This window comes from Oncorhynchus clarkii, chromosome 20, assembly GCF_045791955.1.
Source record: "Oncorhynchus clarkii lewisi isolate Uvic-CL-2024 chromosome 20, UVic_Ocla_1.0, whole genome shotgun sequence".
Lineage (NCBI taxonomy): Eukaryota > Metazoa > Chordata > Actinopteri > Salmoniformes > Salmonidae > Oncorhynchus > Oncorhynchus clarkii.
This window is the reverse complement of record NC_092166.1, coordinates 63,126,492-63,150,795: the sequence shown is the minus strand read 5'-3', so window position 1 is coordinate 63,150,795 and position 24,304 is coordinate 63,126,492. Positions and strand designations below refer to the sequence as shown.

Genomic DNA, 24,304 nt, shown 5'->3' with positions numbered 1-24,304 from the left:
GGAGGAGGTGCTCTTGTTCTCCATGGACTTTACAGTGTCCCTAAACTTTTTGGAGTTAGAGCTACAGGATGCAAATTTCTGCTTGAAAAAGCTGGCCTTTGCTTTCCTGACTGACTGTGTGTATTGGTTCCTGACTTCCCTGAACAGTTGCATATTGCGGGGACTATTCGATGCTATTGCAGTCCGCCACAGGAAGTTTTTTGTGCTGGTCGAGGGCAGTCAGGTCTGGAGTGAACCAAGGGCTATATCTGTTCTTAGTTCTGCATTTTTTGAACGGAGCATGCTTATCTAAGATGTGAGGAAGTTACTTCTAAAGAATGACCAGACATGCTCAACTGACGAGATGAGGTCAACATCCTTCCAGGATACCCGGGCCAGGTCGATTAGAAAGGCCTGCTCGCAGAAGTGTTTTAGGGAGCGTTTGACAGTGATGAGGGGTGGTCGTTTGACAGGCAATATACCAGGCGGTGTCAGACGAAGGCCCTAAAAATTGTCAAGACTCCAGCCACCCTAGTCATAGACCATCACTGACCCCCCTTTCCTGTCTGTTCTCACCCTCTTCTGCCACTCAGTCATGCTGGTCTTCAAAGTCCTACTCCTTTACTAAACCCTGGCATCCTTGACTTCACTACAATGTTCTTAGTTAAACCAGAGATCGTATAGAAAACAAAACCACATTGGCTTTGGTTAAACATTAGCTAACTAGCTAAAGTTAGTTTCAAAGACAGTACAAAAACTCTGTGGTTAGTTAGCTTGCTAACGTTAGCTTTCTTGTGAGCTGATATTAACCTATATTGCCCCATCAATAGCGGCTTTAATAGCAAAAGTTCAAATAACTACCTATTTTAATATTGAAATCATAGTTGATTAGCTAGCTAGTTGGTAAGCTAGTTTCTCTACTGAAAAACTATCAAAATTAGGCTGACTTCTTTATTATCAGCCATTGTTCACCTTTCACTGTACTCTTTCATCTCTCTGGTAAAAAATCTGGTTAGAGAGCAGTGAAGCTGTGATTTGTCCAAAAACCTAGCCAATTGTGTTATAGTAGACTGTGTTAGTGTTTAAATACTGGAGAGTTGAGACCAAATCACGGACGCTGGACAGTGGATTTCAGTTGTAACAAAATACAGTTTTAATGAGTCAAAGATATCTTGTCCCGCAGTTTTACGTGCACGGACCTAGTTCACATAACTCGGCAAGGAGTCAGGTGAAAAAGAGAGCTTATACAAAGGTTACATTCATTTTTATACATAGAATAAAGTAGGTGGAGTCTTGTCGTTTCGGTCTTCTGACTGGTCGGAGGGTTGGAGGCGGGCCTTGCTCTAGCCAGAGCGGGCCCCATTGGTGCACAGCAAAAGTCCTTTGCTCTTGGGAACCGACCAGTAGAGGGGGATGAGATGTGTGTTTATACAAGGAGATATTTGTGTGTCTGGAAATCTGATACCGGAGAGCAGAGGGGGTCGTGAAAGAAGAGAACAGAGTGGGTCAGTCTTATGGCTGGGTGTATGTGTTCTTGCGATGGAATGTCTTTGTTTATATGAGCTATGTGTATGAATATTTATATAACAACTGCTACAGGCCATGTTCTTTGGCTAGAATTTCCCCTATTATAAAATTAGAGTAAGCGGTTGCGAGAGCAAATGGATTTTGGAGACCAAACTGGTTAATTGGTGTGAGAGGGAGAAAAGACATCAGTGTGTGCATGTGTAACGGATGTGAAACGGCTAGCTTAGTTAGCGGTGTGCGCTAAATAGCGTTTCAATCAGTGACGTCACTTGCTCTGAGACCTTGAAGTAGTTGTTCCCCTTGCTCTGCAAGGGCCGCGGCTTTTGTGGAGCGATGTGTAACGATGCTTCGTGGGTGACTGTTGTTGATGTGTGCAGAAGGTCCCTGGTTCGCGCCCGGGTATGGCCGAGTGGACGGTCTAAATTTATACTGTTACACATGGTGTTTTTAAATTTGCAGTCATTTCTGAGTCTTGACATGTAAGTATTTCTTTAGGAAAACAAAAATCTATGTTTTCATTAATTTACTGCATGTGGCAATGCAGTTCTGCTCACACAAAGTCACACAGATTCTCTCCCTGTGCATTGGCTCCAACAATAAGTACCTTTTATCTTGTCTTGATTTAGCTGGAGGAAGTTGTGAGCAATCCAAGTATTTAAATCACTAATACAGTCTTATTTATATGTGGAGATAAAATCCTCTGGTGACACAGAAATGAAAAGTTGTGTATTGTCTACATAGCAGTGAAAATCAATGCTGGGCTTTCTGATAACGCTGCCAAGGGGTAACATGTATAAACTGAACAGTACCAGACCAAAAATCTAACCTTGTGGAATGCCACCTGTGATATGTATTTTGTTTGAGTTGTGTTCACCAAGGTTGACAAAATCTCAACTGGTTAAATAGTTCCTAAACCAATTTAGAACTGGACTGGAGAGGCCAACCCACCTCTCCAAACTGTCCAGAAGGACATCATGGTTAACAGTGTTGAATACATCACTTAAAGACGAGTACAAGGACAGAGAGCTGTTTGGCATCTGCATTGGCTCTAAAATCATTTACCACATTTTGTTGTTTTACCACTCATAGTCAGGGGTGCAACTTTGGTTTTAGAAGTGGTGGGGGGAGGGGGGCATACATTATTATATCTTTTTTTTATTCCATCGGATAAACACTCCAAACAGCCTACCTGACCACTCGGAGGCGTCTGCATGGTCCTAAAGCACATCGTTGCCTCGTTGTTTTGTATCACAACATGGTGTAGGGGGGGGAGACAAATGCAATTTCACATGTTCCCAGTGAAAGTTGCACCCCTACTCATAGTAATATATTCAATGCGATTAAAAAGGTATGGTTATCATAACATAATAACAACCCTCTTCTTCATCATGCATTTAAAGAGTTTTACATCGTCAACATGTAACTCATCTCTGATTGTCTTCATTTCCTCAGGGACCATCAATAATCCGGGCCCAGCGCTCCATCCCGGTGCTGGTGTATGTGCAGGCGAAAAAAACGATTGGAATTTTTCCACATACAGGGATTAATCAACATGGGATTAATCAACATATTCAATGATCTGATTCTATATTATATATATATTTTTTAACAATAGTAATGTTACAATCAAGTATTTTTAATTGTCTTGGCCTAGACCACAAAACAGTGGAAGCAACTGATAACGAAACGAGAAGCGGAACTTTATTTTCACAGCACGTCGTTCGACAGGTTTTTTTTAATAGACACAATCACTAGAAGAAAACAAAACATTTCGAGCAGCTTTGTTTGCTTCTGTACTGGCAGCCTGCTACCTATATTCATTATTTTGGGGAGTTTTTCCTCAGATATATATGTAAACCAATGTTGTTGACGATGGCTTCCAGGAATTTACCAGGAATTAAATGACGGGTGAAGATTGTGCGCAATAACAATGATATCGTTAGCCCACTTCTTGCTAGCTAACGTAGCACATCAAATTCAACGAAGCAAAATAATCTAGCTTTATTTTTATTTTTACAAATCCGTGACATTACAATTAGACTGTGAACAAGTGTGCGGTCATTTAGCTATACACTGGCTCGTATTGAGGGGACATGCTAGCTAGCCAAGAGGTTCTAGCTAATAGCTAGCAAAGCGCGTTAGCCTAAATTCTACGAAAGCAAATGGCAACACAGTAACGACCTTCCCTTTTACATCAATAACCGTAATTTCCCGATCGAAGGTGTTGCGAAATGGCCATCTTAAAAAAGTAGTATTGCTTCTCCGAAAGATAACAAATCAGAACGTTGTCAAGTTAGCTAGCTAGGTAACGTTATTTATCTCGTTCCTGACAGTGATTGTAGTGTAGCTATTTGTCATGCCTGGAATGATAGCGTTTGGTCGGCGATGGGGCATCGCAAGCGACGACCTGGTATTTTCCGGCTCTTTTGAGCTGTTCGTCAGGGTTCTATGGTAAGTGAACTCAACATTAATGGAACGATATTCAAAGCAAAGGGAGGGATGATGCAAAACTTTTTGTCATATCGTACCACATGCAGTAAATGACAGCTGTAAACGTAGCTGTCAGTAGTCGTAGCTACATAGATCCCACACTCAGTAGCACCTTGTTGTATTCTCTCATTGTTTGTATTTCACTTTCATCCTCCCTGCTGTGCCCAACCCACAACCTGGTAAAGGTTGCTGCACTGACCTCTATTGGGGTGTATTCATTATGCCGAATATGTTGCAAAACGTTAAACAAAAGCAAAAGGAGAGAAACGGGAGGGTACCAACGGAATTTGTCCAATAGAAACTTCTTCTGTTTTGCAAGTGTTTGGACTAATGATTTACACCCCTGGTATTGCTTTGATATGTTTTAATGATCTAAAAAAAATCTAATCAATCATGCTGTATCTCTTCACTGCCCTACAGGTGGATCTGGACGCTGGCTCTGTACACTCTCCATAAGGGGAAGTTTGACTGTTCTGGTGGGAGAGTTCTACACAGCTACCTGGTGGTTTTACTGGTCCTGTTGGCTTTCATCATCCTGTCTTTATGTGCCATCGTCTACGTCAGCGCTCAAGGTGAACCTTGCACACTTTTACTGTTATGACATGATGAAAGGAATTTACATGAATTTACTGTATTATACACTTGGTTTAGAATTGGTGTGATGTATACAATTATTTTTTTGCACTTTTAGTAATATATTCAGTGCAATAAACAGGTCTGGTAATCATAAAATTATGACATAATCCTCCTCTTCACCATGACTCAGAGTTTTACGTTGTCAACATCTCTGATTGTCTTTGTTTCCCCAGGGACCATCACTAACCCGGGCCCGCGACGCTCCATCCCGGTGCTGGTGTATGTGCGGGCGATGCTGTACGTCCCTGAGCTGATCTGGGCCATCCTGGGGGCCATCTGGGTGTCTGATGACAGCCGGGGCTGTGAGCCTGCTGAGGTGGGGGCCGTCATTGCTGCAGTGGTCGCCAGGTGGGTGGGAAGAATGTTTTTTCCTGTACGTATACTGTGGTATGATTTTTAGGATTTTCATGAAATTTAATCCATAGAAGGGACCTTTTTTGACTCCATAATGTTTCATCTATGTGCTACAAAGAAAATTGGTGTCATATGAAGCTTTACCACTTTCTCTGTATTATGAGAAATATTTTAATTTCAATAACAATGTCCTTACATTAATATATGGATATTGAAAAATCTAAACATAAATATTGAAAATATACAGATTTTGACATTTCATATTGTTGAACATAATATACACGAGCATATCAAAGTGCGATTTCTGCTAGTTTTTATGGTGCATTTTTATACAGAGACATTTGTATAGTAGGCAATCACAGCCCTCCTTTTACATGTATCAAATCATATTTTCATTGGTCACCAACACATGGTTAACAGATGTTATTGCGAGTGTTGCGAAATGCTTGTGCTTCTAGTTCCAACAGGGAAGCAATATCTAACAAGTAATCTAACAATTCCACAACAACTACCTAATACATACATCTAAAGAATGGAATAAGAATATAAACATAAACTCAGCAAAAAAGAAATGCCCCATTTTCAGGACCCTGTCTTTCAAAGATAATTTGTAAAAATCCAAAATACCTTCACAGATCTTCATTGTAAAGGGTTTAAACACTGTTTCCCATGCTTGTTCAATGAACCATAAACAATTAATAAACATGCACCTGTGGAACGGTCGTTAAGACACTAACAGCTTACAGACGGTAGGCAATTAAGGTCACAGTTATGAAAACTTAGGACACTAAAGAGGCCTTTCTACCGACTCTGAAAAACACCAAAAGAAAGATGCCCAGGGTCCCTGCTCATCTGCGTGTACGTGACTTAGGCATGCTGCAAGGAGGCATGAGGACTGCAGATGTAGCCAGGGCAATAAATTGCAATGTCTGTACTGTGAGATGCCTAAGACAGCGCTACAGGGAGACAGGAAGGACAGCTGATCATCCTCGCAGTGGCAGACCACGTGTAACAACACCTGCACAGGATCGGTACATTCGAACATCACACCTGCGGGACAGGTACAGGATGGCAACAACAACTGCCTGAGTTAAACCAGGAACGCACAATCCCTCATCAGTGCTCAGACTGTTTGCAATAGGCTGAGAGAGGCTGGACTGAGGGCTTGTAGGCCTGTTGTAAGGCAGGTCCTCACCAGACATCACCGGCAACAACATCGCCTATGGGCACAAACCCACCGTCACTGGACCAGACAGGACTGGCAAAAAGTGCTCTTCACTGACAAGTCGCGGTTTTGTCTCACCAGTGTTGATCGTCGTATTCGCGTTTATTGTCGAAGGAATGAGTGTTACACCGAGGCCTGTACTCTGGAGCGGGATCAATTTTTTATTTTTTTAAGGTGGAGGATCCGTCATGGTCTGGGGCGGTGTGTCACAGCATCATCGGGCTGAGCTTGTTGTCATTGCAGGCAATCTCCACGCTGTGCGTTACAGGGAAGACATCCTCCTCCCTCATGTGGTACCCTTCCTGCAGGCTCATCCTGACATAACCATCCAGCATAAAAATGCCACCAGCCATACTGCTCGTTCTGTGCCTGATTTCCTGCAAGACAGGAATGTCAGTGTTCTGCCATGGCCAGCAAAGAGCCGGATCTTAATCCCATTGAGCACGTCTGGGACCTGTTGGATCGGAGATTGAGGGCTAGGGCCATTCCTCCCAGAAATCTTGGTGGTAGAGTGGGGTAACATCTCACAGCAAGACCTGGCAAATCTGGTGCAGTCCATGAGGAGGAGATGCACTGCAGTACTTAATGCAGCTGGTGGCCACACCAAATACTGACTGACTTTTGATTTTGACCCCCCCTTTGTTCAGGAACACATTATTCCATTTCTGTTAGTCACATGTCCTTGGAACTTGTTCAGTTTGGCTCAGTTGTTGAGTCTAATGTTCATTAAAATATTTACACATGTTAAGTTTGCTGAAAATAAACGCAGTTGACAGAGGATGTTTCTTTTTTTGCTGAGTTTATACATGTATGGATGAGCCAATGACTGAGCAGCATAGGCTCATAAGATGCAGTAGATGGTATAAAATACAGTATATACATATGAGATGAGTAATGCAAGATAGTTGAAGTCGGAAGTTTACATACACTTAGGTTGGAGTCATTAAAACTCATTTTTCAACCACTCCACAAATTTCTTGTTAACTAACTATAGTTTTGGGATGTCAGTTAGGACATCTGCTTTGCGTGACACAAGTAATTTTTCCAACAATTGTTTACAGACAGATTATTTCACTTATAATTCACTGTATCACAATTCCAGTGGGTCAGAAGTGTACATACACTAAGATGACTGTGCCTTTAAACAGCTTGGAAAATTCCAGAAAATTATGGTATGGCGTTAGACGCTTCTGATAGGCTAATTGACATCATTTGAGTCAGTTGGAGGTGTACCTGTGGATGTATTTCAAGGCCTACCTTCAAACTCAGTGCCTCTTTGCTTGACATCATGGGAAAATCTAAAGAAATCAGCAAAGACCTCAGGAAAAAAATTGTAGACCTTCAAGACTTGTTCCTCCTTGGGAGCAATTTCCAAACGCCTGAAGGGAGCACGTTCATTTGTACAAACAATAGTACGCAAGTATAAACTCCATGGGACCACGCAATCGTCATACCGCTCAGGAAGGCGACACATTCTGTCTCCTAGAGATGAATGTACTTTGGTGTGAAAAGTGCAAATCCATTCCAGAACAACAGCAAAGGCCCTTGTGAAGAAACAGGTTCAAAAATATATATATCCACAGTAAAACGAGTCCTATATCGAAATAACCTGAAAGGCCGCTCTGCAAGGAAGAAGCCACTGCTCCAAAACGGCCATAAAAAAGCCAGACTATGGTTTGCAACTGCACATGGGGACAAAGATTGTACTTTTTGGAGAGATGTCCTCTGGTCTGATGAAACAAAAATAGATCTGTTTGGCTGTAAAGCCCATCGTTATGTTTGGAGGGAAAAGGGGGAGGCCTGCAAGCCGAAGAACACCATCCCAACTGTGAAGCACGGGTGTGGCAGCATCATGTTGGGTGGGTGCTTTGCTGCAGGAGGGACTGGTGCACTTCACAAAATAGATGGCATCATGAGGTAGGAAAATTGTAGATATATTGAAGCAACATCTCAAGACGTCAGTCAGGAAATTAAAGCTTGGTTGCAAATGGGTCTTCCAAATGGACAATGACCCCAAGCATACTTCCAAAGTTGTGGCAAAATGGCTTAAGGACAACAAAGTCAAGGTATTGGAGTGGTCATCACATAGCCCTGACCTCAATACCACGGAAAATGTATGGGCAGAACTGAAAAAGCATGTGCGAGCAAGCCTACAAACCTGACTCAGTTACACCAGCTCTGTCAGGAGGAATGGGCCAGCTCTGTCAGGAGGAAAGCTACCCAAAATGTTTGACCAAAGAAACTATTTAAAGGCAATGCTACCAAATACTAATTAAGTATATGTACATTTCTGACCCACTGGGAATGTGATGAAAGAAATAAAAGCTGAAATAAATGATTCTCTCTTATTATTCTGACATTTCACATTCTTAAAATAAAGTGGTGATCCTAACTGACCTAAGACATGGAATTTGTACTAGGATTAAATGTCAGGAATTGTGAAATACTGATGTATTTGTATTTGGTTAAGGTGTATGTAAACTTCTGACTTCAACTGTATGTTAACGTTATTAAAGTGGTCAATGATTTCAAGTCTATCTAGGCCTCTCTGTTAGTGGTGGCTGTTTAACAGTCTCATGAGATGGAAGCTTTTTTTCAGTCTCTCGGTCCCAACTTTGATGCACCTGGACTGACCTCGCCTTCTGTATGGTAGCGGGGTGAACAGGCAGTGGTTCGGGTGGTTGTCCTTAATGATCTTTTTAGACTTCCTGTGACATTGGGTGCTGTAGGTGTCCTGGAGGGCAGGTAATTTGCTCCCGGTGATGCGCTCTGCAGACCGCACCACCCTCTGGAGAGCCCTGCGGTTGTGGTTGTTGAAGTTGCCATACCAGTCGGTGATACAGCCTGACATGCTCTCAATTGTCCATCTGTATAAGTTTGAGGGTTTTTAACCTCTCTGGGAGGTTGAAAAGCCAGGGAAAATGCAGAGCGCCAAATTCAAATAAATTACTATAAAAATTAAACTTTCATTAAATCACACATGCAAGATAGCAAATTAAAGCTACACTTGTTGTGAATCCAGGCAATATATCAGATTTCAAAAAGGCTTTTCGGAGGAAGGAAACGATTAGACTATTATCTGAGGATAGCACCTCCGTAAACAAGAGAGAGAGCATATTTCAACCCTGCAGGTGCGGCACAAAACGCAGAAATAAAAATATAATTAATGCCTTACCTTTGACGATCTTCTTTTGTTGACACTCCATTATGTCCCATAAACATCACAAATGACCCTTTTGTTCGATTAATTCCGTTGATATATATCCAAAATGTCCATGTATTTGGCGCGTTTGATCCAGAAAAACACCGGTTCCAACTTGAGCAACGTGACTACAAAATATCTCAAAAGTTACCTGTAAACTTTGCCAAAACATTTCAAACTACTTTTGTAATACAACTTTAGGTATTTTTTAACATAAATAATCAATAAAATTGAAGACTGGATGATCTGTGTTCAATACAGGAAGAAAACAAACTGTAGCATGCTTTCTGGTCACTCGCCTCTATCTAACAGTACACTTCAAGTGACCCTAGTTCAAGATGGCCGTACTTCTTCATTACACAAAGGAATAACCTCAACCAATTTCTAAAGACTGTTGACATCCAGTGGAAGCGATAAGAACTGCAAGAAGGTCCCTTAGAAATCTGGATTCCCAATGAGAACCCATTGAAAAGAGTGACCTAAAAAAAAATTCTGAATGGTTTGTCCTTGGGGTTTTGCCTGCTAAATAAGTTCTGTAATACTCACAGACATGATTCAAACTTCAGAGTGTTTTCTATCCAAATCTACTAATAATATGCATATCTAATCTTCTGGGGATAAGTAGAAGGCAGTTGAATTTGGGCATGCATTTCATCCGGATGTGAAAATACTGCCCCCTGTCACCAAAAAGTTAAGTGACAAGACACATTTCTTCAGCCTCCTGAGGTTGAATTATAAAAAATAAAAAATGATTTAACCTTTAACTTGGCAAGTCAGTTAAGAACAAATTCTCATTGACAATGATGGCCTACCCCGGCCAAACCCTGTGCGCCGCCCTATGATGGTAGGAAACATCTTCACTTTGCTGATCCTCAACACTGGGGCCCCACAAGGGTGAGTGCTCAGCTGTTGCGCCTTCTTCACCACACTGTCTGTGTCGGTGAACCATTTCAGTTTGTCTGTGGTGTTTACGCCGAGGAACTTTTCACCTTCTCCACTACTGTCCCGTTGATGTAGATAGGGGGCTGCTCCCTCTGCTGTTTCCTGAAGTCCATGATCATCTCCTTTGTTTTGTTGACGTTGAGTGAGAGGTTGTTTTCCTGACACCACACTCTGAGGGCCCTCGCCACCTCCCTGAAGGCTTTCTCGTCGTTGTTGGTAATCAAGCCTACCACTGTAGTGTCGTCTGCAAACTTGAGTTGGAGACGTGCATGGTCACGCAGTCATGGGTGAACAGGGAGTACAGGAGGGGGCTGAGCGTGCACCCTTGTGGGGCCCCAGTGTTGAGGATCAGCGAAGTGGAGATGTTTCCTACCCTCACCACCTGGGGGCGGCCTTGCGAGGGTTAACACGTTTAAATGTCTTACGTCGGCCACGGACTAGGAGAGCCCACAGTCCTTGGTAGCGGGCAGCGTCGGTGGCACTATATTATCCTCAAAGCGGGCAAAGAAGGTGCTTAGTTTTTTCTGGAAGCAAGACGTCGTGTCCGTGATTGTCTGTAGACCCTGCCACATACGTCTTGTGTCTGAGCCGTTGAATTGCGACTCCACTTTGCCTCTATACTGACATTTTGCTTGTTTGATTGCCTTGCGGAGGGAATAACTACGCTGTTCTGTATTCACCATATTCCCAGTCACCTTTCCATATTTAAATGCGGTGGTTCACGCTTTCAATTTTGCCCGTATGCTGCCGTATATCCACAATTTCTGGTTAAGGTAGGTTGTAATTGTCAGTGGGTACAACATCTCCTGTGTACTTCCTTATAAACTCACCCACCGAATCGGTGAATATGTCGATATTATTCTCTGAAGCTACCCGGAACATGTCCCAGTCCGCTTGATCAAAACAATCTTGAAGTGTGGATTCCGATTGGTCAGACCAGCGTTGAATAGTCCTTATCCCGGCTACATCCTGTTTGAGTTTCTGCCTATAGGAAGGCAGGAGCAAAATGGAGTCTGGTGTTTTGCGGGTACAATTTAATGAAGCTGCCAGTTGAGGACTTGTGAGGCGGCTGTTTCTCAAACTAGACACACTAATGAACTTGTCCTCTTGCTCAGTTGTGCACCGGGGTCTCCCACTCTTTCTATTCTGGTTAGAGCCAGTTTGCGCTGTTCTGTGAAGGGAGTAGGTCACAGCGTTGTACTAGATCTTCAGTTTCTTGGCAATTTCTTGCATGGAATAGCCTTCATTTCTCAGAACAAGAATACACTGACAAGTTTCAGAAGGAGCGTTCTTTGTTTCTGGCCATTTTGAGCCTGTAATTGAACCCAGAAATGCTGACGCTCCAGTTACTCAACTAGTCTAAAGAAGGGCAGTTTTATTGTTTCTTTAATCAGCAGTTTTCAGCTGTGCTAACATAATTGCAAAAGGGTTTTCTAATTATCAATCAGCCTTTTAAAATGATCAACTTGAGTTAGCTAACTCAATGTGCCGTTGGAACACAGGAGTGATGGTTGCTGATTGGCCTCTGTACCCCTATGTAGATATTCAATTTTCAAAAATCAGCCGTTTCAAGCTACAATAGTAATTTACAACATTAACCATGTCTACACTGTATTTCTAATTAATTTGATGTTATTTTAATGGACAAAAAATGTGCTGTTCTTTCAAAAACAAGGACATTTCTAAGTGTACGGTAGTTTATATATTTACCCCCAAAATATATGGGGCATTGGAATTGATGCGGACAATTACATTGATGGAAGCAACAATCTATCCGCAATTTTAAAGCTGATCCACCCCGGAAGTTATTTGTTTATTTTAAATAAAAAAATTGGCTATGGTAACGTTTATAAATTGGATAACTCTACATCTAGTAGAGATCCCACTCTGGAACTTTTATATGCCTGTAGAGTATGTTATGTTAAACAATATATTTAAAAATGTGCCAATCTAAGAATGGAATATTCTTCAATATTCATTTTTTAAAATCGAAATCAAAATACTACTCATATTACAGAGCAAGCGTTAAAGCTTCATGACACACATTTTTGCTTTGTAGCACATACAGATGAAACATTATGCTATTATGTCTTAAGGAGGCCTGGGTAAATTAAATTCATTATTTCTCAATAATGCTTTAAGATACAAACTTCAAATATTTTAGGCAAGGAAAAACCTGTTTTGGCGATTTTTATGGTATATCATAAAAATAAATCAATCACAGGACGTTTTTACTCATTCAGCAGTTTTTACCAGATTAAGTACAATACCATTGGAAATGTATGTTGAAAGTTCTATTTATATTCAGTTGAAAATTATGCTTTTGCTGCTTCCTGTTAACAAGACATATTGATAATAGCCCAATGTCAAAACACAGTTTTAGTGTCCAAATCAATAAACGATATTCAGAAAGAGTTTGTGCTATATTGAAAACCTAAAGTATTCTATCTACACATGTAATCATATTGCTTGTATTTTTTTCTAACGAGCAGCATATAAACTGGACACAATCATTTTGTTTTGACAAATGGCAAAAATCACTCATCAATTAGCGGGCATGCGCTGTTGAAACTACCACAACGAACAAAAAAATTAAAAATACATCACTAGTGAGAGGACAACCTGCAGAACAGTCAGTTACATTTTGAAATGTTGCATTTTGATACGGGAAGTGGTGTAAAAATACTTTAAAGTACTACTTAAGTAGTTTTTTGGGGGTATCTGTACTTTACTTTACTATTTATATTTTTTACAACTTTTACTTCAATACATTCTAAAAGAAAATAATAAACTTTTTACTCCATACATTTTCCCTGACACCCAAAAGTTCTTGTTACATTTTGAGTGGCTAGCAGGACAGGAAAATGGTTCAATTCACACACTTATCAAGAGAACATCACTGGTCATCCCTACTGCCTTTGATCTGGCGGACTCACTGAACGCAAATGCTTCATTTGTAAATTGTGTTGTACCCCTAGCTCTCCGTACATTAAAAAATAAGAAAATGGTGCCGTCAGGTTTGCTTAATATAGGGAATTGGAAGTTATATATATACTTTTACTTTAAGTATATTTTAGCAATTACATTTACTTTTGGTACTTAAGTATATTTAAAACCAAATACTTTCAGACTTTTACTGAAGTAGTATTTTACTGGGTGACTTTCACTTTTACTTGAGTAATTTTTTTATTAAGCTATCTTTACTTTTACTCAAGTATGACAATTGGGTACTCTTTCTACTTTTGGTTTGAGCGTTGGGCCAGTAACCGAAAGGTTGCTAGATTGAATCCCCAAGCTGACAAGGTTAAAATCTGTCGTTCTGCTCTTGAACAAGGCAGTTAACCCACTGTTCCTAGGCCGTCATTGTAAATAAGAATTTGTTCTTAACTGACTTGCCTAGTTAAATAAATAAATTCCACCTTTGGATACAGGGTCACCAAAACAGAAAGGGAAACACAACACTGTTTTGTCACTTAATCCTATCGATTATCACTTTGAAATCAATTGTGCGAGAGGGGGGATATGAGGTTGCACATCCTGTTAACTAACAGAGCTAAAAAAACAAACACAGAATCTGGGAATAATTTGTACGTCACTGGTTAGAGGATAATTTTTGGTGTAACTTACATTTTAAAAAAATCACTTCCATCAATATCACTCTGAAATCAATAGAACAGGCAAACGTTTGGTGTAGCGCTGTTTAAGCTAACACTATTCAAAGGCCACACGGAGTAACCTATACATGTTTGGTTAGATGAGAATTTGTAGAAGGCTTCTATTTATATTTTGGAATGGAGGATGTTGATTTCGGGAGGCTGCCATCACTGAAAAGTTAACTTGTGTTAACTTCAACGAATCACGACCCGCCATAGGATATCAACAGTGACAACGGTTTGCTGTTATTTAAGGGATAGTTGGACTGTCAAATTTGTTTATTGGTGTGTGTGACCAGCAGCTTTTTATAAAGAGACCACCCAGAATTATTTGTATCGTTTGAGAAAGAAATTGATATCTGCGTTCTATATCCTGCGAACCCCCACCGCCCCCAGTGCATATGACAAAATCAACAGTACAAAACCAAAGATAAGATCGATTGCTTAAAACAGATCAATGTGTCACCATGTTGACTATAAACTTTTACACTAACATCACCAATCTGAGGTAAATGGGATGTGTAATTCGCCACAATTCAATGTGATCAAAACGTCAGCTTGTGTACACTGAACAAAACGCATCATGTAAAGTGTTGGTCCCATGTTTCATGAGCTGAAATAAAAGATCCCTGACATTTTCCATACAAACAAAAAGTGTATTTCTCTCAAATATTGTGCACAAAATTGTTTATATCCCTGTTAGTGAGCATTTCTCCTTTGCAAGATAATCCATCTACCTGACAGGTGTGGCATATCAATGAGCTGATTAAACAGCATGAACATTACACAGGTGCACCTACTGCTGGGGACAATAAAAGATCACTTTAAAATGTGCAGTTTTGTCACACAACACAAGGTTTTTGAGAATTTGGCAGTACGTCCAACTGACCTCACAACCGCAGACCACATGTATTGTGTCGTGTGGGGGCGAGCGCTTTGCTGATGTCAAAGGTTGTGAACAGAGTGACCCATGGTGGCGATGGGGTTATGGTATAGGCAGGTATAAGCTATGTACAACGAACACAATTGCATTTTATCAATGGCAATTCGAATGCCCATTGTCGTGCCATTCATCCGCGGCCATCACCTCATGTTTCAGCATTATAATGCACGGGCCCCATGTTGGAAGGATCTGTACACAATTCCTGTAAGCTGAACAAGTCTGTTCTTCCGTGGCCTGCATACTCACCAGACATGTCACTCATTGAGCATGTTTGGGATGCTCTGAATTGACGTGTATGACGGCGTATTCCAGTTTCCACAAATATCCAGCAACTTCTCACAGCCATTGAGGAGGAATGGAACAACATTCCACAGGCCACAATCAACAGCCTGATAAACTCTATGTGAAGGAGATGTCGCGCTGCATGAGACAAATGGTGGTCACACCAGATACTGACTGGTTTTCTGATCCACGCCCCTACCTTTTTTTTAAGGTGTCTGTGACCAACAGATGCACATCTGTATTCCCAGTCATGTGAAAGCCATAAATTAGGGCCTAATGAATTGATTTCAATTGACTGATTTCCTTAAATGAACTGTAACTCAGTAAAATATTTGAAATGGTTGTTTATACATTTTGTTCAGTATAGTAACACAGCATGGAAAGTAGCATTGTATACATGAATTAGATATGGCAAGATAATTCAAATGAGAACTCACAGATTTGTTCAATAATCAGATTTCTTACTAATTGAACCATTTAGAGATTTAAAAAAGTATCTTATGAACAACTTAACCTGGCACCCTAGAAAGAGCTCCCATAGTGACTGTGCAGCAGCCCATTCATTTGACTTCTCTAAATATTTGATTTACTTAACATTTTATTTAATAAGGCAAGTCAGTTAAGAACAAATAATTCTTTTAGAATGACGGCCTACCCCGGCCAAACCGATGCTGAGCCAATTGTGCGCCTCTCTAATACACTTCCTAATATTTAGGTGCATGGCCTTTTGCCCGCCAGAACAGTCTCAATTCGTCCGGGCATGGACTACAAGCATAGCTTTCACCTGGATTCACCTGGTCAGTCTTTGTCATGGAAAGAACACTCAGTGTATGTCAACAATCCTTCCTCCAAAGGACCCTTCTATAGATTACATTTATTGAAAATCCAAAACTCCACGGTCCTGTTTTGTTCTAGTTTTGTGAGGTATCGCCCATATAGGCCTACATCCTACCTGAATATACAGTACATTGGCAGTTTACATTGTGTTTACATTCATCTCCCTCCCTGGCAGTTGGATCCTGCTGCTGTCCACAGGGGTGGGAGTGCTGTTTGTGTTCGACCCACTGGGCAGCCGCCTTCCTGGGCCTCCGTCCCAGGAGCAGCTAGGGGTAAGGGACCTGGAGAGCAGTGAGGGCTCCCAGCTCCTGTCCACCGCCCGCTCCGTGGCTGTCAGGGTGTGGGAGAGCAGGCTAAGGCTGCTCTGCTGCTGCCTGCCTCAGGATGAGAGCCACAGAGCTGCCTTCTCCAGCATAGCTCAGCTTGTCAGCGGATTCTTCTCGGTGAGTAAGGGAAACATGGTGTGTCTGTGTACATCTTGTTGGTCAGTGTGAGACTTTTTTAAAAACGAATCATGTTTTCATTGTGTGTTAGGATACAGACCTGGTTCCCAGTGACATCGCAGTGGGTCTGGCTCTGCTACATCAGGAGCAGGATAAGAAGGAGCAGTGTAGGGATCCAGACGAAGTCCTGCCTCACAGCCCCTCATCACCTATCGTAAGTACTGGAGTCAGTCAATAAGTCTGTCAATCCATCCAAAAATATTCAGTGCGTCCATTAAATTAATAAATTACAATTTGTGTGTGTTTGCTCTGCAGGCGGAGGATCTTGAGGCAGAGCTGGAGAAGGCAGCCCACTGTATGCAATTTGCTATAGCAGCGTATGGTTGGCCCATGTATGTCTACTCCAACCCACTCACTGGAGCCTGCAAACTCAGCGGGGACTGGTAAGACTGTTACACCTCTAATTTAACGTGCTCATCCTTCTCGATTTTTGAGCCGGGGTGTGAAAGTCATTTGGCCACTTTGTTAACAGCAATATCTAGAGGAGGGGACACCAGTGTATTACATAACTACATAAACAAAAACACAAGCATTCCTACATATGCACTGAATAGAACTTGGTTGCCATGGCGCCGACAGAGATGGCCGCCTCGCTTCATGTTCCCTAGGAAACTATGCAGTTTTTTGTTTTTTTACGTGTTATTTCTTACATTAGTAGCCCAGGTCATCTTAGGTTTCATTACATACAGTCGAGAAGAACTACTGAATATAAGATCAGCGTCAACTCACCATCAGTACAACCAAGAATATGATTTTCGCGAAGCGGATTCTGTGTTCTGCCTTTCAACCAGGACAACGGAATGGATCCCAGCCGGCGACCCAAAAAAACGACTCCGTAAAAGAGGGAAACGAGGCGGTCTTCTGGTCAGACTCCGGAGACGGGCACATTGTGCACCACTCCCTAGCATTCTTCTCGCCAATGTCCAGTCTCTTGACAACAAGGTTGATGAAATCCGAGCAAGGGTAGCATTCCAGAGGGACATTCTTTGCTTCACGGAAACTTGGCTCACTGGAGAGACGCTATCGGAGGCGGTGCAGCCAGCGGGTTTCTCCACGCATCACGCTGACAGAAACGAACATCTTTCTGGTAAGAAGAGGGGCGGGGGCGTATGCCTTATGGCTAACGAGACGTGGTGTGATCACAGAAACATACAGGAACTCAAATCCTTCTGTTCACCTGATTTAGAATTCCTCACAATCAAATGTCGACCGCATTATCTACCAAGAGAATTCTCTTCGATTATAATCACAGCCGTATATATTCCCCCCCCAAGCAGACACATCGATGGCTCTGAACAAACTTTATTTGACTCTTTGCAAACTGGAATCCATACATCCTGAGGCTGCATTCATTGTAGCTGGGGATTTTAACAAGGCTAGTCTGAAAACAAGACTCCCTAAATTGTATCAGCATATCGATTGCGCAACCAGGGCTGGAAAAACCTTGGATCATTGTTATTCTAACTTCCGCGACGCATATAAGGCCCTGCCCCGCCCTCCTTTCGGAAAAGCTGACCATGACTCCATTTTGCTGATCCCTGCCTACAGACAGAAACTAAAACAAGAAGCTCCCACGCTGAGGTCTGTCCAATGCTGGTCTGAACAAGCTGATTCCACACTCCAAGACTGCTTCCATCACGTGGACTGGGATATGTTTCGTATTGCGTCAGATAACAACATTGACGAATACGCTGATTCGGTGTGCGAGTTCATTAGAACGTGCGTTGAAGATGTCGTTCCCATAGCAACGATTAAAACATTCCCTAACCAGAAACCGTGGATTGATGGCAGCATTCGCGTGAAACTGAAAGCGCGAACCACTGCTTTTAATCAGGGCAAGGTGACTGGTAACATGACCGAATACAAACAGTGTAGCTATTCCCTCCGCAAGGCTATCAAACAAGCTAAGCGTCAGTATAGAGACAAAGTAGAATCTCAATTCAACGGCTCAGACACAAGAGGTATGTGGCAGGGTCTACAGTCAATCACGGACTACAAGAAGAAAACCAGCCCAGTCACGGACCAGGATGTCTTGCTCCCAGGCAGACTAAATAACTTTTTTGCCCGCTTTGAGGACAATACAGTGCCACTGACACGGCCTGCAACGAAAACATGCGGACTCTCCTTCACTGCAGCCGAGGTGAGTAAAACATTTAAACATGTTAACCCTCGCAAGGCTGCAGGCCCAGACGGCATCCCCAGCCGCGCCCTCAGAGCATGCGCATACCAGCTGGCCGGTGTGTTTACGGACATATTCAATCAATCCCTATACCAGTCTGCTGTTCCCACATGCTTCAAGAGGGCCACCATTGTTCCTGTTCCCAAGAAAGCTAAGGTAACTGAGCTAAACGAGCACTCGCTTCCGTCATCATGAAGTGCTTTGAGAGACTAGTCAAGGACCATATCACCTCCACCCTACCTGACACCCTAGACCCACTCCAATTTGCTTACCGCCCAAATAGGTCCACAGACGATGCAATCTCAACCACACTGCACACTGCCCTAACCCATCTGGACAAGAGGAATACCTATGTGAGAATGCTGTTCATCGACTACAGCTCGGCATTCAACACCATAGTACCCTCCAAGCTCGTCATCAAGCTCGAGACCCTGGGTCTCGACCCCGCCCTGTGCAACTGGGTACTGGACTTCCTGGCGGGCCGCCCGCAGGTGGTGACGGTAGGCAACAACATCTCCACCCCGCTGATCCTCAACACTGGGGCCCCACAAGGGTGCGTTCTGAGCCCTCTCCTGTACTCCCTGTTCACCCACGACTGCGTGGCCACGCACGCCTCCAACTCAATCATCAAGTTTGCGGACGATACAACAGTGGTAGGCTTGATTACCAACAACGACGAGACGGCCTACAGGGAGGAGGTGAGGGCCCTCAGAGTGTGGTGTCAGGAAAATAACCTCACACTCAACGTCAACAAAACTAAGGAGATGATTGTGGACTTCAGGAAACAGCAGAGGGAACACCCCCCTATCCACATCGATGGAACAGTAGTGGAGAGGGTAGTAAGTTTTAAGTTCCTCGGCATACACATCACAGACAAACTGAATTGGTCCACTCACACAGACAGCATTGTGAAGAAGGCGCAGCAGCGCCTCTTCAACCTCAGGAGGCTGAAGAAATTTGGCTTGTCACCAAAAGCACTCACAAACTTCTACAGATGCACAATCGAGAGCATCCTGGCGGGCTGTATCACCGCCTGGTATGGCAACTGCACCGCCCTCAACCGTAAGGCTCTCCAGAGGGTAGTGAGGTCTGCACAACGCATCACCGGGGGCAAACTACCTGCCCTCCAGGACACCTACACCACCCGATGTTACAGGAAGGCCATAAAGATCATCAAGGACAACAACCACCCGAGCCACTGCCTGTTCACCCCGCTATCATCCAGAAGGCGAGGTCAGTACAGGTGCATCAAAGCTGGGACCGAGAGACTGAAAAACAGCTTCTATCTCAATCAGACTGTCAGACTGATCAGACTGTCAGACTATCAGACTGTTAAACAGCCACCACTAACATTGAGTGGCTGCTGCCAACACACTGACTCAACTCCAGCCACTTTAATAATGGGAATTGATGGGAAATTATGTAAAATATATCACTAGCCACTTTAAACAATGCTACCTAATATAATGTTTACATACCCTACATTTTTCATCTCATATGTATACGTATATACTGTACTCTATATCATCTACTGCATCCTTATGTAATACATGTATCACTAGCCACTTTAACTATGCCACTTTGTTTACATACTCATCTCATATGTATATACTGTACTCAATACCATCTACTGTATCTTGCCTATGCTGCTCTGTACCATCACTCATCCATATATCTCTATGTACATATTCTTTATCCCCTTACACTGTGTATAAGACAGTAGTTTTGGAATTGTTAGATTACTTGTTGGTTATTACTGCATTGTCGGAACTAGAAGCACAAGCATTTCGCTACACTCGCATTAACATCTGCTAACCATGTGTATGTGACAAATAAAATTTGATTTGATTTGACTGTAAATACTTATATGCCCGTCTACTGTGTGTTTCAGCTGTAAGACCCAGTCTGCTGAGTATGACATTGTCGGAGGAGACAACATGGGCTGCCATTTCTCCTCCATCCTCCACAGCACCGGCCTACAGTACAGAGACTTCATCTACGTTAGCTTTCACAACCAGGTACTTCGACTCAGGGCCAATCTCAAGTGAGATCCTATTCCCCATTAGTTTGCAACCTTTGGCCAGTACTGAATTCTCTACTGATGAAATGTAACCCTGTGTGTTCCAGATCTATGAAATTCCATTCTTTGTGGCTCTGGACCATAAGAGAGAGGCAGTACTGGTGGCTATCAGAGGAACACTGTCACTCCGGGTGAGACTCCTCCATCACTCCGTTCCACTTATCTATCTATCGATCTCTATCTCTCACTCACTCGTTCATGTACATTTCTGTGTAGGATTTGCTGACTGACCTGTCTGCAGACTGTGAGAACCTCCCAGTAGAGGGAGTGTCAGGAACATGCTATGCTCACAAGGTGGATAGAATAATCACATTACTTAATCTATTGAATTTACATGTCTATGTATTTCTATCAGAACATTCTTTATTTGTAGATAGGAGCTGTAATCTCTGTGTTTCACAGGGCATGTCTCAGGCAGCCGGCTACATCTATAAGAAACTCCTCAACGATGGCATTCTAAACCAGGCTTTCACCATCGCGCCTGTAAGTCTCCTTACCTGTCCTCTCTCTGAAAAAGTACATTCGTTGTAACCTTAGAAGCCCTAACTGTGTGTGTTTTCAGGAGTACAAGCTAGTCATCACAGGCCACAGTCTTGGAGGGGGTACAGCCTCTCTCCTGGCCATTCTATTACGTAGCTCCTTCCCCACCCTACAGTGTTACGCCTTCTCTCCACCAGGGGGACTCATGAGGTACCAACACGCATTCAAATAATTAATGCTTAGCATTATGTCAAGTGAGGATTTAAGTTTATGTAATGTACATAGTATTATTGAGATGAATTTCCCTTTGTGCTCCCTCTGCAGTAAAGCCCTGGCGGAATATTCCAAAGACTTTGTGGTGTCTGTTGTGTTGGGGAAGGACTTGGTGCCAAGGTGAGGAGAGGAGCCACTTTAGACTGAGATGCCCCCCCTCCTCCTGTCATGTGCTCTGTACTCCCATGTTTATCTCAGACAAAAGGGTACCCTGAAACAAACTGTTCTATTAATGAGTTTCTCAGTATCGCACGTTATTATACTAGTACACACAGTGGACCAGGATAGGGATTCGGAAACTCTTGTTTAATTCATGTGTCAGTGTGTCAACTCAAGTGGAAAGTCCTGGTTTCTGAGTCTGAATGTGAAAGTGCTGTGGTGTAGAGGCTATTCCTGACTCTGAACGATGGAGACGCTATATTTAGGATCTGCCCCCTTATTACAGGCACACAGAAAATGAGAGCAACTCTCCCGCCCTCTCACTCTCTTTTCTCTCTCCCTCTCGCTCTCCTCTCTGAGTTAGAGTTCAAGTGCTTGTTCTGTGTTTTGGTGAAAGCACGGATTTAATTCATTTTTCCTCTCTCCTCCACTTCCATCTCTCTCAGGTTGAGTTATCCCAACATGGAGGACTTGAAAAGGAGAATATTAAAAATGGTTTCTAATTGCAATAAGCCCAAGGTAGAACATTAAAATTCTAATCCAAAATTTAGTAAATGAATCAAATAAGTTGGGCAGAATCCTAACTTTGGAGAGGGACCCTTATGATTTCTGATGACTTCTCTCTCTACCCCTCTCCTTTTCCCTCTCCCTCAGTACCGTATCCTACTCCAGGGCTGTTGGTATGAGTTGTTTGGGGGAGATCCTGATGACTTCCCTACTGAGATGGACAGGCGGGAGGAGGAACTTAGCCAGCCGCTCCTGGGGGAGGAGACACTGCTGATTCGTGGCTCCTCATCCTATCAAAGCCTGGCTTCCGAGGACTCGCCGGTACACTGCGCCCACCTGCCACTTTATTTACCGGGACGTATACTGCACATTACAGAGGACGGCCCATCGCGGAGGTGTGTATGGCACAAACACACACACAAAATACATTACACCCATGTCTGCCTTTGTCATTGACCAAAGTTTTTGTCCTCTACTTTTTCTTTCCCTTCCTTCCCTCCTTCATCGCTTCTCCAGGTCCTGTTTTTCCCAGGTGCGTTACCGGGCGGAGTGGTCCAGTGAGACAGCATTCCGGAGTGTTCTCATCAGTCCTAGGATGATCGCCGACCACATGCCTGATGCTGTACTCCGATCTCTCCACAGTATGACGCAGGACAGACCCTTCAACCTCTGCCCCTCGTCGCTTAGCAACAGCCACCTCAACGTCATCTGAGTCACACTGCTACACACGTACACACACCTGGACAGGGCGAGCCTGACTGTCTGTTGCAAGGCTGTCCCCAGTCCTTTGGTTCTAGTTTCATCTCTTCCCGCCCCATCTCAAGTCCCCCAGTTTCTGTCCCTGTTTTGTCCCTACTCCATGACCAGGATACTCAACAGCGAATACAAAGGGACAAGACAATTGGACTTCTCGATTAAAGGACTGTGCAGGATTGTCTTTCTCATTAGGCCTTTGGAAAGGGTGTTGTCATTTGATTATTTATTTATGTAGTAAACATTTGTTACCATTTCATTGGTTTTTGCTATCTTCTGAGTAATTCCATGAACTGTCATTGTGTCCTTATCATCCATTGTGCTCTGTGTACATACCTAGATTGCAGTGTTACTGTAATTCCAAAAGTGTACATTCAGATTTTATTTTATTTTGTATATTTTTTTTATTTAGGCTGCTGATTTTGAGATTATTTTTTGATTATGTAACTATGCTTTGTTTGTGTGGAATGTCTAAGACTTAGAAAATTGCTTGAGGTAGAATTTGTCCTGGACCACAGATCTAAGATCAGATGACCCCCCCCCTCCCCCTCTCTTTACCCTAACCATAAGGGTGAAGAGCAATATCTGACCTTGCATCAGTCTTAAGAGGACATTTCTACCTACTCAAAAAATCACGGCCCTATGCATTGCAGATCAACAAGTCTCACCAATACTCCCAATGCTTGACCAGTTTGTTTTGCCCCATATATGCTAAATGAGTAGTGTATGAAACAAATGAGTTAATTGGCATGAAAACAACTTCTAGGTGATATGTGGTAGCCTAAATGACTCCAGTTTCATGACACATGTTCTGTTAACATGCCATATACATACTTTATAAGGTAATTAAATATTGAAAAATGAAAGTCAAAGTAATGGTTTACATCTTGAATCGTGTATTTGTGATGATGGACTTATCATACAAATAAACTTGTCATTAGTCACTGCAGTTATTTTTGTATTTGGAGGCTGGTTTACTTACACTACCAGTCAAAAGTTTGTACACACCTACTCATTCAAGGGTTTTTCTTTATTTTTACTATTTTCCACATTGTAGAATAATAGTGAAGACCACTATGGAATAACACATGGAATCATGTTGAAACCAAAAAGTGTTAAACAAATCTAAATATATTTTATATTTGATATTCTTCAAATAGCCACCCTTTGCCTTGATGACAGCTTTGCACTCTTGGCATTCTCTCAACCAGCTTCACCTGGAATGCTTTTCCAACAGTTTTGAAGGAGTTCCCACATATGCTGACCACTTCTTGGCTGCTTTTTCTTCTCTCTTGTGGAG

The 24,304-nt window shown here is 42.6% G+C and overlaps 1 protein-coding gene across 1 annotated transcript; it reads left to right on the top strand.

Moving 5' to 3' along the window:
- Positions 1 to 1,381: 1,381 nt before the first annotated feature.
- Positions 1,382 to 23,876, top strand: LOC139376686 (diacylglycerol lipase, beta). Its single transcript, XM_071119538.1, has 16 exons — positions 1,382 to 1,484; positions 2,959 to 3,957; positions 4,417 to 4,568; positions 4,806 to 4,980; positions 16,246 to 16,513; positions 16,605 to 16,727; positions 16,829 to 16,956; positions 20,644 to 20,770; positions 20,880 to 20,963; positions 21,049 to 21,126; positions 21,235 to 21,315; positions 21,395 to 21,522; positions 21,637 to 21,705; positions 22,191 to 22,263; positions 22,399 to 22,646; positions 22,768 to 23,876. Exons 2-16 carry the CDS (start codon positions 3,863 to 3,865, stop codon positions 22,961 to 22,963), a joined length of 2,025 nt encoding a protein of 674 aa, XP_070975639.1. The 5' UTR covers positions 1,382 to 1,484; positions 2,959 to 3,862; the 3' UTR covers positions 22,964 to 23,876.
- Positions 23,877 to 24,304: the final 428 nt, after the last annotated feature.

Excerpts from the sequence above, each read along its gene's own strand:
- LOC139376686 (XM_071119538.1), top strand. The coding sequence starts at position 3,863 with ATGCCTGGAATGATAGCGTTTGGTCGGCGATGGGGCATCGCAAGCGAC. Across the intron at positions 3,958-4,416 it reads CTGTTCGTCAGGGTTCTATG|GTGGATCTGGACGCTGGCTC; the intron begins GTAAGTGAACTC and ends ACTGCCCTACAG. Across the intron at positions 22,647-22,767 it reads GAGGACGGCCCATCGCGGAG|GTCCTGTTTTTCCCAGGTGC; the intron begins GTGTGTATGGCA and ends TCGCTTCTCCAG.